Below are 19,714 nucleotides of genomic sequence, written 5' to 3' on the forward strand. Positions count from 1 at the left end.
CTTTTCTACAGAGAAAGCAAAACCTGAAACTCAGACACACACTGCAGGTTTGAACAGGTCATCAAGTGAAGTGTTAGTAATACAGGATTTTTAAGCACTAAGTGTCATCTTAGAAAATCTCAAAGGCATATCTATAATTCCACCCTACATTTTATTAATTCTTAGAAAATCATATACATGTATTCATTAATCTGATAACCAACATGAAGGCCACACCAGGGAAGATGAAACTACAATAAACTGAATTAAGGTTTGAAAATGCAGTTCCTTCTCTATGTTCTCTTGTCTCTTCAGAGTTGTATCAGAAGAGATGCTTGAGGAGGTGAATCTACTTCATGGATGAGGGAATGGAAACAAAATTACCCTTAAAGTAAAAACACTGAACTTTAGAAGTTATGAATACTAAACCAACTCCGTTCTTGCAGTAAATATGACCAATACTGATTTTAAACAACTGAGTTATAAATTCAATTTGTAGTCTTTCTCTCCTGCTATGTAGTATTTCTTATCATTAAGCATAAATATTTGTTTTGATTTCTAAGCTTTTTGCAAAGTAGACAGAATTTATTTTCCTCTGGGGAAAGGTAATGCTTCTTACTCAAAAGAGCAGGAGGAATGCATCTGGAGTCTTCCTGAATACTGGCTAAACAAGTAATATCACCATAGCCACAAAAAAAATCCGTGTTCTTCCTCTACTTTATCACAGGTCAATTACCACACTATGTGTGGGGAGCTGCCAAAAAACACCCCTATGTTCAGACACTAGAACTTTATTTGCCTGCAGCTGCATTGCACAATGAAGGAGTATTAACTACACTCCCAAAGATAAAACATGCCCCTCCACCAAGCAAAGGGTGAACAATTAACTGCTTTTATATAGAGGTTTTTTTTTCTTCATTGTAACTGTTACTTACCTTTTGTCGCAAATGATACTTCTCTAAAAAGATTTGATTAGTAAGCATTGACTTTTTTTTTCCCCACTCCTCTCCATTCTGGTCTACCAGCACTGACAGACAGATATGGCAGAGAGAATAATGAAGCACAACTTAATCTTTTTCAGGTTCAGACTTGCTCTGAATGCTCCTCATTTTATTTTCTGATGTTTTCCCCTCATTTGGGTTTCTAACAACTGAAAATGAGATTTTATGCTAGACTTATTTTCAATGAATTAAAAAACAATAATCCCAAAGCTCTACGAAACAAAGATTTTGCATGAAATTTTCAGACATAAAGACCATTTCTGTAATGTCCAAATTTCTAGCATTTCTACTGCTTCTCTTGTCTCAAGTAAAGATGCTATCAACCACCTCCACTGTAGAAGCTTCCCATTTTGGAAAGATTCCACAACCGAAGATATGAAGCACGTGTTTTTCTCAGCAATTGGTACCTATTGGGTATCAGTAGCGATGCCCATTGTCATGTTAATTTTTCAGATTTTTGTTGCTCATAATCTTCTTCTGTGTCTTTTATTTGTTTGTTAATCAACCAGTAAACATTACTTTCTTCATCTGGATTTCAGAATGACCAAAAAGTATACTTTATTATATTAATAAAAGTGGTGAACTAGAATGATACTAACAGTTCATAAAACAAACCAGGCAATGACCTATGTCAATGAATCCAAACAGAGACTCAATATTAAAGGGTGTATTTAAAATAATTTTTGTCTCAACAATGGAAATTGCAGAAATTTAGCACAATGCAATTTTGGACACCATACCAAAGTATTTCTTGTCAATGTCATTAGAATAGGTGATTACACATCTAAAACAGCCACAGAAAATATAAAAATTAAGAACAAAAGTCCAAATGCCATGATAGGCATCATTTGGTTATGCCTATGTTATTAGTAGAGGTGCCCTATGTAATCTTAAAAGAAAGTAAAAAGCTTTTCCTAAATTGATGACATGTAAGTTAATGATTTTCCAATAAATATTTTTCTTTGAATGTCTTTATGATTTTAGTATTTGATACAATTTAATTTTTTTACCTAGCATTAAAAATATGTTAGAGTTCAAAATCTAGTTCATGAGAGCACACACTTCAAAACTAACCTCAATCTGAGCATATGCTGAAGGAAAAATAGTTGGTAAATTCTGATTAAATAGTATCTATTAATCAAATACTTTATCTGGTTACATTCCTTCAACATGCCAACACCTGTACCCCATTCTTCCTCATAACTGCAAGTAGTAGTTTTATGCTGCTGCTGTTTTCAGAAATCCACAGAAAAACATTTCTTAACACTATACAAGATGAACACTTTTTTGTACCACACAGCTTTTATAATCATTCACTGTATTCACTTAAAATGCCTAAATACCGTTTAAATCATGCTGTAAATTTAAAATAAGCATTTAATAACAGATAACTACGCCAGCAGAAAGATCTGCTGCTACCAGATCATCCAGATCTTCAATTAAAAATCTGATCTTTCTGAACTTACCAGTTTATAATCAGAGGGACAAATAAAAAAACTTATTGTCATTGTATGGATGTGAATGTTTAAAGGCTACACATTTTTTAAATGTAAATAAAATTCTGAACTGCCACTAGAAGATCTGAAAGCACGTGTATAAAGCATAAAAGAGGCTGTGCACTTCAATAAAAATGTGTACTTAAGAAATACAAAAAGGTAAAAAAAAAAAAAAAAAATAGAGGTTTTTTTCCTCTTTAAGAGAATAACATTCACATTCACATGAGAGTAGATACAGGCTTATGAAGTTTCAGGCAGAAGGCTGACATAACTATCTGTAGAGTCAAAAAAAGGAAAGACACATGTACCAGATAAAATGAGAGTTCAAAATTTTCTCTAGCACTTTAAAGTAACAGATTTTATGCAAGAAAGTGCAAAGCACAATCTATAGAGATTCTCAAACTTAGTCTTAAATTTCAGGTCTGAAGTAACAATTAAGAAAATCAATTGAAAGTTTAAAGGACTGAATTTATGCTTATTTACCTTGGACCATACAAACCAAAAATAAATTCCATACTGCTTCAAAAACCTCAGGTTCAAGGATTGTCAGCTGAATTCTCCATAAAAATATTCTAGGTTTGCTAATGATAGATACTGAAAACAATATCTTTGGATTTAAAAACCTAACAATTTAACAGTTCATGTTAAAGAAAATGATTCCAACAACTTGAAGGCTAAAGCAAATTCAAATCTGTGTGTGATTCTAGTTAGCAGCAGGAAAGAGATATTTTTCTATAGACAGAGTATATGTTTCTTTGTTTAAGAAGCTCATAGACAGGTTTTCAAAAACAGCTCAAATTATTTTTACAGTAATATTGTCCTTTGTTGAGCTATATAGGAAAACAAGAGCTCAAAAACTCCACATCTAAAAGTTTGGGACCTCACTTTCTTATCTGGAGAGATCAAGTACTTTTACTTGAAAGCAGCAGCAAACAAACCTCAAAAAACAGGGTAGCCACATGAAGAGGCAAGATGAAACTGTCTTAATAATTGTTAGAGTGGTTTCAAGAAGTACAAGTAAAGAAAATGATCAAAAATAGAACCTTCAGCACTGCTTATGAACGAACCAATAAAAGACCATTCTAAAGAGTTAAGTAGAACAAATAAGAAAAAAAAGCCAACAATGTAAGAGTAAACAGAAGTAAAATAACCTTGCTGACATTTAACATTTACAAAAATGTCTGATTCCCTGCTTCTTGGTTAAGCATTCTGCTGGGATCTCAATCAATGTTTGGAGTGTACATGACCAATTTTGAAAACAACGAGAAAGTACAGTACAAAAATTAGAAGTCTTTAAGTGTATCACAAAGATTAAAAAAGTCAAAAAGCGAGACCATGAAGACTGGGAATAAGGCAGTTCTAGAATTATTAACAACACATATATGGCTAAACTCCATGGCTGAACTTCCATTCCCACATGAAGTTGGCTGTAATGGAACTGATCATGACCTAAACTTTCATGATTTATAGATCATAGTCAAAGAAAAGGCATTGTCCAGGCTTGAGAAATTAATCAATATTCTGAACTATTAAAATTACAAGAACTCCACAGATTGCTAAAGCGTTTAGGGAAAAAAAAAAAAAAAAAAAAAAAAAAGCACATTCAGACCCTAATACATACATAACAAGATCCAAGAACATCTTATGTACAAATGCAAACAATGAGAAAAAATTATTCTATAAACTAATATATATATACACATATTATATATATATATATATATATTTATTTTTTTTTTCCTTGCCCTAGGATTCTAAGTCCTTTAGGAAACCTCTCTAATTTCTGTGACAGGGTCTACATCTTTTTTTTTACCCAGACCTCCCTAGTTTCACTGACAAGGTCTACATTTTCTTATCCAGAAAGCTATGTAGGATAGTCTTAACTCTGATTATCCTTTTCTACAAGTTCCTGAGAAGAATTTAGTATGATGTAACAGCATTTCTAATTAAAGTTATACCTACTGAATTCTTCTGAATTTTTCTCAGTAAATTACAGAGAAATAAACCTAATTGCTTCTACTGAGACAACCCTTCATTCGTTCATTCACATACTGGTATCAGTCACACTGTACCCAATGCTTCACATCAGTTCAGCTTTAAGGTGGTTGGTGTGAAAGGATTGATTTTCCATGAGACATGCCTCCTACAAATACTTCAGGCATTTTTTAACAGTGCAGTGGAACCAGAAGCAGCACCTGCGCCCACTGAAAGGGAACATTTGCTTTGAATTTTTTTCTTTTTTCTTCACAACTTTAAATTGAAATTCATCATTCACCATCTTCTCATTAAGTGAACAGACTGAATCACTAACATCCAAAACGTAAATTCTAGTTCAGACTTCTTGACAAGCTTAGGAATGAGGTTGTGTCAAAGATGGGTATCTGACTTAGACGTCTACAATCTTACCTTCTTCTGAAGAACGTTAACTTTGCGCTCCTTCACCTCTAGCATGTCCTTCAGGTCATGGATCTCTCCTGCTTGTGTCCCTTTCTCCTCTGCTATCTCCTGAATCTGCTTTGTCTTCTTATTTAGCATAGTCTCCTTCTCTTCCAGACGTAAGCGTAATGCATCCACCTAGATTCAAACATACAGAAACGGTTTGTTTAACAATGAAGGAGAGAACTTTTAAAAAGATAAACTGCTCTTCTACAAGGAAGTGTGTGCTATCAAATTACAAATAGAAAGGGGACAAAACACTGAAAACAATCATGTTTTAATTCCCAGTTATATGACATTAATGGTCCTTCCTGAAGTATCTCGAACTATACTTCAGACATAGCTCAGTCTTACAGGATACAAGTTAGGCATTTTCCCCCCTCAAAGTAGATGCCAGAAGAATACGTTTCTTCTAAGCTGCAGAGGTTCTCTCATGCGTAGGAAAATCAACCCTTTTATTTGAAACACTAACAATGTTCAGAGATTCAAATGTTTACTATTAGTACCAAATAGTCACTTCGTATTCAGGTTTTAATTAAAGTATTAGCTCAGCTTGGAGGTAATGAAAACACAGGTCTGTGTGGCCACTTCAGATAAAAACACGGAAAGAGGGTTACTTTACAAGGGCTAAGAATATTTAGTTTAAATAGCAATAAAACAGTTTGAGTATTTTTTTTTCTGTAGGATGCAGCTTTGAATTAAAGATAAAATGGAACAAATTACATGCTATAGAATACTGTGAATGCAATTTGGACACACAAACATATTTAGAGTCTCGATAACCTTAGAAACACTGAGAATTCTGAGGTACCCTCAAACTTCAAAACTGCACATTGAGAAGCTTTTGCTTTTCCTTCTACAGTTATCTTGCACAAATGAAACACAGAGCTCACAAGACAAAAGAAATGGGAGAAGGAATCAGAGCTACCCGAATATAAATTTGATGAGAAAAAAAAGGTCACCACAGAGCACAGACTAATCTCAAACACCATTGTAGAATACGAAATCCAACACCAGCAACCTGCTCAAGATAGCAAAAGAAACCCACTGACCCCTATCCACTCAGCATTCAGACAAAGCTCAAATCTGCCAGCTTGGCTGCTAATCTTATTTGACAGTATCAGATTTGGTTCCTGTTAGCTGAAGCCATTACAGGACATCAGTCACACAGAGTAAACAGGGTGATTACTGAACTTCTTGGTCCTTCTGCACAGTGGAAACATGAAGTTAAAAGACGACATGGACAACTCCAGCTAGGGAAAGAGTTTAGGTAGTCACTTGCTTACGGCATTTTGAGCAACGTTTAGTTTTAATGAGTTATTCTAATTCCACTTTATTTCAATTTGCTAATGGAAAGGTTGCCTCTAAGGCTCTACGTTTACAGTATGTTACACCCACAAAAGCCGTTGTTGTTTTGTCTGATTCTTTTTACATGGAGCAACAAGTCCTTGCCAGAGGGAAAAGAACTGCCCTGTTCTTCCAATCAGCACTGCGGTCCTGCTGCCACCTCGATGTCTGGAGCCTTCTCACTTACACATACATTATTAAAAGCACATTCCTAACCTCTCACCCAACAGGCAGTGCATGGAGTATATTTTGTAGTGATATTACAGGAACAGGTACTACCCAAATGTGATATATGGAATTGACACTGTTTGTAATGAAAAGTTTAGCAGGTGGAGCAGACTGCCTTCTTTTAAGAAACAGATTTAGAGATCGATTAGGTATGTCCTTCTCTGCATATACCTATTTACTATATAATAGTAAAACTAATTGTCATTTTCATTCATACTTGAAGGGAAACTGAAAATCTCTCTCACAAGTATATCTATATACCCTCAACATTTGTGTTACAAAATATTTGAGACACTCCAGATGTCTACAGCAAAGTATTACGTGAACATAGAACATCTGCAAACAGAAATTTATCCACAAAAAGCTTTCCATTTTCTGATTGATTATCCTGTTTGAACTCTGTATTAGCTTACGGTTTGGGGTAAATTGCATTCCTGGTTTTATTTGTGTGAGGTCCCTGCCTAGGAAACCACAGAAAACACTTTCAGGAATATTTTCAAAGGCTGGCAGGATACACAGTCATCACCTTAACACTATTCCTGGCAGAACACTGCACTTGTTTATTCATGTCAACTCAGTTTATGTATGGCATCCTCCCACAGTGACAAGAATTGAGGTCTGTGGGAGTCAGGTGATGCCAACTTCAACAAAGCCAGCTTAAGATTTTCTCTGCACATGGAAACGACTAGGCAAACAGCTACTGAGGTGCTGACGCCCCTTCTCCTGACTTCTGTGTCCTGGATGGTGTTGTCTTAACCCAGACTTAACCCAACTGCTTTCACAGTAATAGTCTGCTATGTCTTTAATTACGCATGGCAAGTAAAATCTTACAGCACAGCTCAGGCAACTGCTAGTTCCTCGTATAACAATGTGCTTGCTAACTTGGCCTGCACATACCATCCAATTTCCCAAGAAGCTTTAGTAAAACAAGAACATTTCTGGCTTCCTTCAACACAATAGCCTTCCTAGACAGGCACCTCTCTTCAGCTGCGTACCATACATAAGATTTTTCAATTTCTTCCTTGTAAGAAGCATGTACGAAAAACACTGTTAGGAGCCACAGAATTTTCCTGTAGCAGTAAATAATACTCGATGACTGTTCCTAATAGCCATATATGAAGCATGCAGAATTCTGAATTTCCAAGAAAAACTAGAACATTAGTAACTCCAATAATTACCAGAATTAACATAAGAAATTACATAATATTTAAACTAAATTTATTCTTAAGCCATTTTTTTTAATCTTGGGTTTTATAATTAGTCTTAACTTTAAGAAGCAAATAACCAATTTATAGCTTGGGGAAATCACTAAAATTTTCAAAAATCCACAGAAATTTTCAGAAGTGACCAAGGAGCTTGAGACAACAGGACTTAGGTTCCACATATTTTTTCTTATTTTTCCCATCATCTCTAGTGTGCACCAGCAATCAGGCTATTATTGTGATGCTGGTGGTTTGCACTTGGGTTTATGAAGATGTTAGTGATGCCTAGGAAAAAAACATACTTTACTCTGTTCCTTAGACTGAGTGACTCTTCGCATCTGACTGCCATGTGATCAAACCATGGTTGAAACATTCATTTGGATCTGTGAATGAGGCCATGCTCTATTCAGTCACATCAGAAGGTAGAATCCCACAAACATTTTATCTAAGGTCTGATTTCCCTCTATTGGCAAAATTCAAAATATTTGTTCTCTGTTGTTCTTACTACACTGTTGGCAGCAAAAGACACAGACGGAGTATCAATCCTGAAATGTGTTAAGAGCTTGCTCTGACTTCTAACTAGAGCCAGCTACTTTATAAGGTAGATGTTGAAGTAATTCTCTCCTATCTATGTCAGCACTCAGAACACAGAAATAATTGAGAAATGCACAAAGGAAGACATAAAAATATACTTGGTGTGTGAGGTGAAATGTTATTTTTATGCTGCCACGGATAATGCTATATAAAGTATCCAAGTACCTGAAATGAAAAACGACACTTTAAAAAGGATCACTTTAGTGATATTTTACTATTTGATTTGTTTGAAAGACAGTAAACACAAAATGAGTTCAGCTATTTCCCTGAGAGCATGGTCAGGAGTCAAACCTTAAAAGCTATGTTTACTGGCTGATTTTGCATACTGTGGCAGTTCACAGGACTTGATTCTCAATTTTTGACATTGATTATCTTAAAAATTAAATTACATTTGACTCTTCAACTTGCTGTACCAATTGCAGCAACATCCATTCTGGCATGCAGAAGTGAATTTGTTATGAACATGCAGCTCCCAGTTATCTGGGCAACTAAGATGACATGAGTACCTCACAGAACTGAGGCACACACACTGGGCCGAGCCTGTTTGGTTCTTCCTAGGCCTCTAAGCCCAAGGCAGGACTGCTGTACTTACTATTTTCAGGGCCTGCTCAGGTCAGAAAACAGTTCCAACTCTTCTTCCACAATCTCTAGTACATGGTATTAAATAAACACAGTGAACACAGTTTTGTGCACTGAGAACATTTGCAGGTGTCTGTGTAGGTCTTAATGGGGCCTGTGCTAACAAGTCTTGCTGGAGACACCCAGCTCCTGTTCATACACACCTCATTAAATGTGATCCACTCCCTAAATGCCTCTGGTTTGGGAGAGTCTACTACTATAATTCCAAAATGCTGGTAAAAGCCCCAGTAAAGTAAGAACTGTAGAGAATTCTGCATTCTATTAAGACATTGAGAGCAAATAACATATGTCCTGAGGACTGAATTCATTTTTCTATTGAATATAAATCTGAATTTACCATCTGGAATAGACCAGTTACAGTACCATGCCAGCATGGGCAGTATATAAACGGAAAATTCTCACTGATTAATCTAACTTCCCATTGAAGTCACATACCTGCCAGCAATGAACTAAGCTAAAGGGCTCACTGGGACATAATACTAACTTTATATGGAAAAAATCCAAAATAAATACTTACTTTTTGTTTTATTTACAAAAGGATTGTACACTTTAGAGTTATTTTTAAAGGCTCCTTCAGAAAATGAAAAGTTAACCACAATATCCTCTCCACCCAATAGCCCTCAAGATAAACACCCCACAAATAGGACACTGTTCTTTGTAGTTCTAGCAATGGCAGGTGTCAGATGCACTTTTGAGACATTTTACTAACATCTTTTCCTCATCTATCTGCAGTTTTCTTTAATAGAAGACTAACTGGCAAAGGCTCTTTTCCCTCAAAATGCTTATTTAAATACAACCTTAAAATACCTCTTCCCTGTAAGTATTTCTGCCAATATATGGCAGAGAATGTACCTTTCCTCATCCTCCTAATTTCCTCTAGGTGTCTAAAGAGAAGGCCTAGAGATATTTTAACACTGACTGCTGCTGTCAACAACTCAGTGAGGCCAAGCAGGATCTCATGCTCCTACCCTGCTGCTAGTGAAAGTTATTTTATGGAAAGATACACTTTCAGAAACAGTTGCATCGCAGGATGCAACAAACATCTCAACAGTGTACTTTATCAATGTGTTTCAATCTTATGCTTGAGGGGATCACTCCTGAAAACAGAAGAAAGGTAATGTGCATGGTGATTTAATTGTTGAGCTTTCTGTCAAGTACATCAGCAAGGATGAAATAGATGTGATTACCTTTCAAAAAGTATAAATATCTTGGAATTACATAAAAATTCTCATGAACATAAATGGATAATTCTAAATATTCAACTTAACTCTGACACAAAGGAGTGCTCTGATTAATCAACAGCACTTTTTATGTGTTCAATCCATGCCACATTGCTACATTTTACTATGGAAAATACCCTAGGCTGTATTTGAACTACTCTTATAGAGAAGTTACATCATTTACAACTCCATAATCCATTTAACTCTGTCATAGAAGCATCATTCTAAAACACTACTGTTAATGTTTTAATTCCACAGCATCTGCTTACTGAAAGACAAGGACAGGAAGACAGACAGAAAATCATCCTTCACTGTTAGTGCAGTTATTTCAGCTAAGTTTCAGTTATGGTATCTGGAAGCAAACTATGTGAATAACCTAAAAGCAGAGAGTAGAAAAACTCTCTTTTCAGGCACTTTTTATTATTAAAGGTGTTCTCATGTTTCAGAGAAAGTGAGATTTGGTTTTGCATTCTAGTGCTATATGAGAAACCCATTTGGAAGAAACCAGCGATGAATAGACATTATCAGTGATTATATAGAAATACAGCAAATCAGAGAATAGAACCTAAGGATTTTCTACAGTAAAAAAAGGAAAACAAACAAACAAACAAACAACTGTGGCCTTCAGCTAAAATGACATCAAAATGTTTTGAATAACTATCATGAGTGTCTATCAAAGGTATATAAAAACATCTTTTTGTTTTTAAATAATTTAAATTATGCACATTTTAGTTGAATAAATACATTTACCTCCCATAACAGCTGAAATAATGACAATCAATGTTAAGACATTAACTTTAATAAAATCTACCGAAGCCTTTTAACTTGTTAAAAGTTAATTCTTCCAGGAACTTCATGTCATGAGCAGAAAAGTAGTGCTTTTTACTATATATAAGGAAGAAGTGAAATGTTTTTCTAGCTTTGCAAGTTTGCCACAATACTCAGTGATTTATTTGTAATACTTTGAAACATTATAATGGATTGAAACCTACTATTTGTATTTTTTTAATTGTTTGCTTACCTAATATCTATATATTAGGTAAGCAAACATTATATATATATTATATATATAATATATTATATATATTATATTATATATATATTATATATATATATATTATATTAGGTATAGATATATAATATCTATATCTTTCAATAATATTCTGAAAGGTAATTTCTATTCTTTTTTAATTTTTTTTATTTTTCCTAAATAAACATATACAAATCCAGGGTACATTCCTGACTAGCAAAAAATAATGAAGAAATTTTAAAAGGATTTTATGATCGTAAACTAACACATTTTCACAGTTACACCAACGAATACCAATGAACCTAGTTACAATAATCTAGAAGTATCAATATAAAATAAAAACAAATGCAAAATTAAGGTTTCTAGCTTGTAGAATTAAACCACAACTAAAATGGTCATTTAAATTAACTCACTCTATTTCTACTGCCAACAGGAAACTAGAAAGGAAAGGGTGGTTGTTGTTGTTTTTATTTAATGCATTTTAAAAAATAAACCAGAGAAGGTTTTGAGTGCATACTTTTCTCTTTTTGTTCCAGAGAATCTTAACAGCTCTTCATCTGCTATCTCCTCGGTCAATCCAAGTTATTTACCCATGTCAAGTTGTCTGTTAATAAAATCAAGTTTAAACACAGACCTTCATTTTCAACTTGAGCTTAAAATTTAAAATTGCTGCCTTTGACCTGGAGATTATCTTTGTGGGGTCTCTTTGCATTTCTTTCCTTATGTCAGTTAAATTTAATACCTAAAGATATTCTCTTTCCTGTAAGACTTGGATCGCTTATTGATGTTATGTTATGACTTTTATAGATGCTTTTGTTATGACTTTATAGATGTTGCTTATGACTTTCACTGTTATATCTACAAGACTACTGTGTTAAAGGAACTACTATTTCAGCTCTCACATAAACCTGAGAACAAACAGAAAAGCCATCTTAGAACATCAAAGGACATTTGCTGCGTAACTTGATTTCTGCAGATAGCTAAGGCCACTTGCACCCATAGAGTTACTGAATATGGCTAAAGGAAAGCTACATGAGGGTAAAAAGTTCAAATAAATTCTGTCGCACTCCTGTATTATGAAATCTTTCTACCAGCTTTAGCCACAAAATTTCTGCATGCCTATTTCATAGCTCTTAGCTTTTTGCTATTTTAGCAGTAACAACCCAAAGATTTTTTGATGCATGACCGCCATCTTTTGGACTTCTCCTATCACTACAATTTTCCACGCCAGTGGATTGAAATGCTGTCTTCACTCAACATGTCACGCTTGTTTTTCAAGAATGTCCCGTCATGTATATATTCTACTTATTGCTCATTTGCTATTTAAATATGCAGTCATCTTACACAATATGGGAATTTATTAAGAATTTGTTAGCAGTTTCGAAAATATTATTCCTTTATCTTTGAATATGCTTCGTAAAGCATGAAAGCCTGTATTTCAGGTATAAGCACAGACTCACATGCAAGAGTTCCAGTACATGCTGATAGTAGTAGTAAAGCCACAGGAAGTTGTATACTTCCTTTCTTTGATCTCTTTTAGCTACGAGATCACTGAAAATAATTCCCCCTGGCTCAGGCATTGCAACTTCCACTTTAGCTGTGCCTTGGAAAAATTATTGACTATATGTTAGAGGAGCATATTGTACAAGTGTACATTCATCCACAGGTACATATATTCACTTACACATACTTTCTTTACCATCAAAGCTCTGGAAAGAGAACCCAAGTATGTAAGCAAAGAAACAATGTGCTCAAAACAAGCAGTATCGCATCATTATGGAATTGTATAACCTAAGCAAGAGGAAAAGAAATAATGCTGTTCATCTCTTGATCTATAGAAAGTCATAAAGTACAGAAAGTCATAAAGAACTGCCCATTTTACCTCTGTTTGCAGAATGGCAGCTCTTTGCTCTTTAGCTGTAAGAGACTCTTTCAGGACTTCAATATGCTGCTTGCTGTCAGAGAACTGATTTGTGAGGGTCTCCAGCTTTGTCTGCAAGGCTAGCAGCTCTGTGTCTTTGCGTGACAGCTCCTGTTTTACCTGACCGATCTGAAAAAGAAAGAAAAGATGGGTAAAGGAAAAAATAATGATCAATTTGTATCATTGCTTCAAAAATAGTGTTAAATTCACTTAAGTACCAACAAACAGTATTATACCCTCAACTTGTCTCAAATAATTTTAAAGCCTTCAGTTATCTTGAATGGAGAGCCAGCAAAAAATTGTGTCATGAATAGATGGTAGAAGGAGAAAGAGAGGAGAGCAATAACATTTTTTTAAGAGATGTTCTTTTTTGACAGAGTCAATCTATTCTTAGCCATCTTTCAAAGGACTGACCAAAACTAGTTACTTAGCAGGGATAAGATTTTAATGAAGATGAAGCAAAACTGTAACAGGAACGTACCCTTACCCTGCTGCATCAGAAAAGATGAGATAGCTACAGGTTTCTCTTCAGAAGCATGACATTTGCTTTCAAATGTCAAACCACTGAGCTTTTCTATCCTCAATCCAGACTCATATTTACAAAGTATGTAAAGATGCCTTTATTTTTCACACTCTTCAGGAAACTAGGATTTCTCTCGTCTAAGAAACACTTTTAAATTTAGGAAAGATGCTTAAAGCAGATGCAGATACACTTCAGAACAACATAACAATGATCAGAGGGCTGGAGCACCTCTTCCATGAATAAATGCTGAGAAAGCCTGGGCTGTTTAGCTTGGAGAAGGGAAGGCTCCAGGGAGACCTCATTGCAGCCTTTCAATACTCTAAGAAAAATGTATGGAGATTTTTAACTAGGGCCTGCAGTGAGAATTTTAAAGTTAGAGAGGGAAGGTTTAGATTAGATATTGGGAAGAAATTCTTCCTTATCAGCATAGTGAGGCACTGGCACAGGCTGCCCAGAGAAGCTGTGGCTGCCCCATCCCTGGAGGTATTTAAGGCCAGGCTGGATGGGGCTTTGGGCAGGAAGGTATACCTGCCCATGGCAAAGGGGGATGATCTTCTGGGAACTTTCCAACCCAAACTGTTCTGTGATTCTGTTAAAACCATTTTCAGAACCACATGATGCTGAGAGCAGTTTCCTATGTTTAATTTAGTGAATTAAATCAGTATGGAAATTCATATTTATTTTAACAAATGTAGGATGGATTATCATTTAAAAATATAAACAGTATGAACTTTAACAGTAAAGCACTAAAATGAGATGAAATCTCATTTTCAGCACAATGATCATTCAGGACAATTTTGATGTAAACTTGGAGAGTTATGTGTTTTTAATTCAAGAGGACAGGGAACTCTGAAGATAGATTTTGTCCAAGTTTATAACCAACTTTCTGGCTTGTGTTTGATACACCTCAGAATAAAATATGAATATATTACTCTTGCATATTATACAGTAGAGATGGGCATCTCTCTAAAAACTAAACAGTTTTCCCTTTTTTAGCTTGAAAATTCTGTGATACAAAAAAAAAAAAAACATCCACCTCAAAATTGGGATTTCTGGGAATGTGTCAAGAACAAAATTAAATAGATATAAGCTATAAATCGTATTTCAAATCAAAATAAATGCAAGTACTACTAGAAATTACTGAAAGGCTTGGGTAAATGTGAATTTATCTTGACAACAGTGTTTCAATAATGGACAGTTCTTTAACAAAGAGTAATCAAATAGCAACAAAAGATTTCATCAAGGACTCTTGTATTCCAGTACGAAATGGCACATGGAAGAAGGGGAGAGACAGAAGGAGGACATGTATCTCTTAAAAAAAAAAAAAAAAAAATCAAAAAACAACCCCACAAACTCTGTCTTTAAGATGGAATTATGTGAAGGAATATGAAGAATTTAGTTTAGAGAACTATTAGATAGTTGATTGTTCATTTAATTCAGACATTAATTGGTTGTTTTTTATACTTTTACTAAAAGCAAATATGTCCACAGAATGATTTCACCATCCATTTAAACAAGAGGATACAAAAGTATTGATGCTACCAGGACTACTTCTCCTGTCAGCTACTGACCAATACAACCAGTTATAACAACTTGTTATGTTTTCTGCAGTATCTAAGTAAAAAAGTCTCTTTAAAAACTTCAAATGGCATTATTTTTTCAATTACTAGGTTTGCTAAAAATATAGCAAACCTTTCTCAACCCAGTTTGGTCTTTCTTTTTTAAAATAAATTCTCTTTGGAATAGGCCATTTTAGAAGAGATGCTAACCCTAAATATTTGTGTTTTGATGAATTGTTCTCATCTGAACAGAACCACATTCATTTACATTAAAGTCCTGAAGTAGCACCCCAACATAATTATATTTAGAAATCCCTGTTTCGAAGAAGTAAGCCCACACTGCAAATGCATTAAAGTTCTTTTGGAAGAATGCAGTGCAAAGGAAGTTAAGGTAGTAATGGGTTCTCCCATCTCCTTGATGGGACATTATGAACACTCAGCAAATGCACTACCTTCACAGCAAAGGAAGAGCCTAAGTTCATGCTGCTAATATGAAAAAGTCAGTTTTAAAAAGCGTTCAGCATCCAATTTCTGCCATTTTCTTGTGAAAGAATGTTAAGAGGATTCAGAACATGATTTTGAAATGTTATAAATTATTTTTATTCCACTAGGGAAAGTGAATCTCTTTGAAAGTCTGGCCCCAGAATGGGTGCTGAATGCTTTTGAAAATCTGTTTCAATAGAGAAAAATAACTTACTGATTAAATGAATCATACCATTAAAAAACAAGCAATAGAACTAATATAAATGTTCAGTTGAAGAGTGATGTTATGGACACCAAAACCACGTGAATAAAATGCAGCTACAGGGCTGAGCAGGCTGTTAGTTCTATGGTTATATAAAGTTTTAAGGAAGGTAAGAGAAGAAAAGTTACCCCGAAAGCAAGAGAGCTAGAAAGCCCCAGTGCATGGCCACTGCACACAAAAAATAAATCTTACGGCAGAGACCTCGGCCTGGAGACCAGCCACTCTTTTTTTCAGGTCCTCCCCTTGAACCTCTTTGGCACTTAGCTCTTCCTTCAGTTGCTCTACCTGTCACGACATTGTTATGCTTTAAATATTTATCATTTGCCATCTTCTAGTTAGCCTGTTTTAAACAAGTAACTAAAAGTGACGAACTGAACAGAAGGATCAACACTGGTCACTCATTTTCTCGTCTATTCTTCATTAAGTCTTCTCAAAACAGAATTTTATGTCTCTGTGATTTCACATAGGCTGCCAGACAAATATTTGGTTATGAAACAAAGATGTATAGTTATGGTTATGTTTATATATGTCAAATATAGGGCACTTCACCCAACAGTTTTGAAACTGGAATTCACCAGGAAATCAGGACAGGAAAAGGAAGGTTTTACAGTAAAAAGAAAAAAAAAGTTAATTATCAAGATACAGTCACATATGACTATACAATACAATATTGAAAGAAAACCCGATAAAGTTTTGTGCATTTAAAAACCAGAGCAGGATAGCAAGATATAAAGAATGGAGCTGGTTATGACTCATGAGCGAATAGTTACCAAAAGGGAACAAATTTTCTGCAGGAAAAGTAATGAGCAGATGCAGTAGACGGAATAGACCCAGAAATTAATCAAGTTGCTGAACAGACAGATCTGTAAGAACACAGAGGGAGAAGAGAAGGAAAAATAAATTGTTGCTAATAAGGGAAGAAGAAAGGAAGGAAAGAATAAAAGAAATTAAAAAGAACAAGGAATTTTTTTTTAAAAAAAAAGGATAGAAAGAAGAAAAGCATCTCCCCCATTCCTAATTTGGAAGGGGGTATCCTTCAGTTCCTAGAAGCAAAACAGTAGGATAAAGGAGGAAAGTGTAAAAGAATAGATGTGGTTATCTTGAGGTAAATCAGTGAGCTGATGTGAGGGAACTGGAAGAAACATATACTTACTTAATGTTTCTTCTTTAGGGCAAGTAGTAATTTTCCAAGAAACTTTCTCCAGCATTCTTTATATAAGACAAGTAACTTAAAGCACAATAAATGCAGTAGGTCGGAACTGTTCAGGACATGGTAATTTTCAACCTCTGTTCCAGAGATTTGTGCAGTGCTTTTAAGGAGTATGCGCAAGTTACTATGAAAAGCAGGGCTGCTGACAAGAAACCTAAATTTACCGTGCAAGGGAGTTCTACCTAGAAGACTACCTAGAAGACTACCTAGAAGACTACCTAGAAGACTACCTAGAAGACTGAGAAACACTTCTTTGAGAGAAACAAAGAAGCAATTGATATTTATCTATAGTACAACTTTGGCTATACACTGACACTGCAGTGTTCATCTTTATGTCTGAGGACCAACATATCTCACTGTTGTATTTGTCCTGAGGCACAAATATTCCCAAGTGCATAAATTAATAGTGGCATGACCACTGTTGTAGGATCTACTCATATTCTGACTCCACTACAAGAAGAGCATAATGGAAAGCTGTTACACTGACAGTTCATGTTCTTTTTAGCCTTTGCATAATAAAACATAATTTATTCAACAGGTCACAAAAAGAAACACACTTTTTTTTCTCTCTCAATAGACTACATTTGAGAAGACTATAGACAAAATAAAACTTGAAACTATAATGGATTATCAATAGTCTAAACATAACCACAAAATACTTCTGAAATAAAAGAACTATCATAATGCTATTTTGAAATTTGTCTTTAAAATTCTCTTAATTATTTTAAAGGTATTTTATTGGCTTAGGACAACATACAAATAAACTCTGACTATTTGCCAGCACTTGAATGGGAAACCTGATAACAGGTACTTTCCTTAAGATTTATTCTATCTGTTTCTTAAGGCTCATTTTATCTTACTACTGTCACAGTTTTCTCAATACCTTATTTTTCATGAATTTGGAATGACTACGGTACACCTCCATTTGCTTCATTTCCTCTTCACGCTCCTCTGTACTCAGAGCTCCATTTGACTTCAACATCTGAATCTCTTCTTCCAAATCCCGGAGGCCACGCTCCATGGAAGAAATCTTTGAATCCTGAAAAGGATTAGAAGAAACAGATAGTGACATACAGCTAGATGATTTGGTAATATATCTTAAAAGTAAAATATGAAATGATTTGTTGGACATGTACCCACCCTTGAAATCTTGTCCCTAAGTTTTTACAGAAACAAATCTACACCTCCTTGCATAACATCTGTCTGAGTGCTCAAATACTCATTTTTCATTTTTTTTTTACACCTTTCAAGGCAAACAAGGATTTAGTACTGAGAGGAAACATGGCTAGGGGCTTGGACACACTATACCTAAAATAAATAAAGGACTACGAAAAAAGGTTGCCTTGTAAGGCTAAGCCAGCATAAAACAAAGAAATTCAATTCTAACTGAATGACCAGCATAACATGGCTGCAAAAATGGGGAAAAAAAAAAAAAGAAAAAAAGAGGGGGGGGGGAGAGAAGAAAAACAAAAGGTTTGTGTTGATAGTAATTTGTGTGCCGGGTCACAAATGGAGAACATAAAAAGCACTGTAAGCAAGGAAGACGTGCAGCAATCTTTTTTGTGTATATAAAGCAGTAAAGGATGTTCATGCATTCTGATTCATATACACAACATATAAAACATGTCCATCATTTAAAAATATACACCTGGAACAATGAGAAAGCCTATCTGCCATTATCTTCATGGTTCTACAGAATGAACAGAGGTTTTCAGTTTACCTGATTTACTGTTTCTTTAGAAGTCTTACGTGTTAGGAACAGCAAAACCTGATTCATACAGCACACAGAGTTGCACACACATTTTCTATTACATGCATATGCCTTTATGAAATGCAATCCATTAGAGTAGCTTTTTTTTTTTTTTTAAGTCAGTGTCTTCAAAATATTTTGTCTTTCCTGAAATACAAGATTTCAAACTATCCCCCATTCTTATATAGACCAATCCTTCATTTTTTGTATGTGTGTGATAATCAAAGCATAGCTGAATAAAAGCTTAGAAGACCTTTTTTTTATTATTATTATTCATAAGATATGATTGTTCTAAAGGACCATTTTGAAGATGTAGTCTGATTCCCTGCTTAATTTTTGATGCTCAAGTTAAAATTGGAAAAGCAGACTTTTGCTACAAAAAATTACAGAGGTATCGAGGTAAAGTTCTACACTGTAATTTATAACAGTATCTTAATTTCAGCCCTCATATAATTTCCAAGAAATACCTGTGTTTCTCTTTTGATAATAAGACTGCTTATTGTCACCAGATGGTAAATTAGTTCTCATTGCTCTGAACCATAAAAAAGACTAATAAAAGAATGACAGTAAAAGAAAGGCTTTGAAAGCACAAAGATGGGAAATGACTACGGAAAACACTGAGATGGAATGGACTGAGTTGGAAGGGAAAAAAGGAAGGAAACCAAAATAATAAGGTTCAGACAAAGAAGGAGGGAGAAAGAGAGGAAAATTCATGCAGAAAAGCTGCATTTAAGATGGCATACAGACATCTTTCTAATTGTAAGACCCATTCTTTAAGTGGATTTTGAGGTTGCAAATTGCTAACATTATTAACACATGGAAGGTGAAGCAATG

General features: G+C 34.8%; 1 protein-coding gene across 8 annotated transcripts in view; it reads right to left on the reverse strand.

Annotated features, from left to right (window-relative positions):
- Window positions 1-19,714, reverse strand: part of ERC1 (ELKS/RAB6-interacting/CAST family member 1) — a 302,116-nt gene that overhangs the window by 202,660 nt on the left and 79,742 nt on the right. For 5 of the 8 annotated variants that reach the window (XM_084302886.1, XM_084302887.1, XM_084302891.1 and 2 more), the window contains 4 exons: window positions 18,014-18,169; window positions 16,122-16,205; window positions 13,055-13,222; window positions 4,883-5,050 (listed from right to left, as the gene is read on the reverse strand). In XM_084302886.1, coding sequence (XP_084159012.1) covers window positions 4,883-5,050; window positions 13,055-13,222; window positions 16,122-16,205; window positions 18,014-18,169 — 576 coding nt within the window. The remainder of the gene's footprint in view (window positions 1-4,882; window positions 5,051-13,054; window positions 13,223-16,121; window positions 16,206-18,013; window positions 18,170-19,714) is intronic. The other 3 variants (XM_084302892.1, XM_084302890.1, XM_084302889.1) reach the window with 1 other exon arrangement.

The sequence above is a fragment of the Netta rufina genome (assembly GCF_964035555.1).
Source record: "Netta rufina genome assembly, chromosome: 1".
Lineage (NCBI taxonomy): Eukaryota > Metazoa > Chordata > Aves > Anseriformes > Anatidae > Netta > Netta rufina.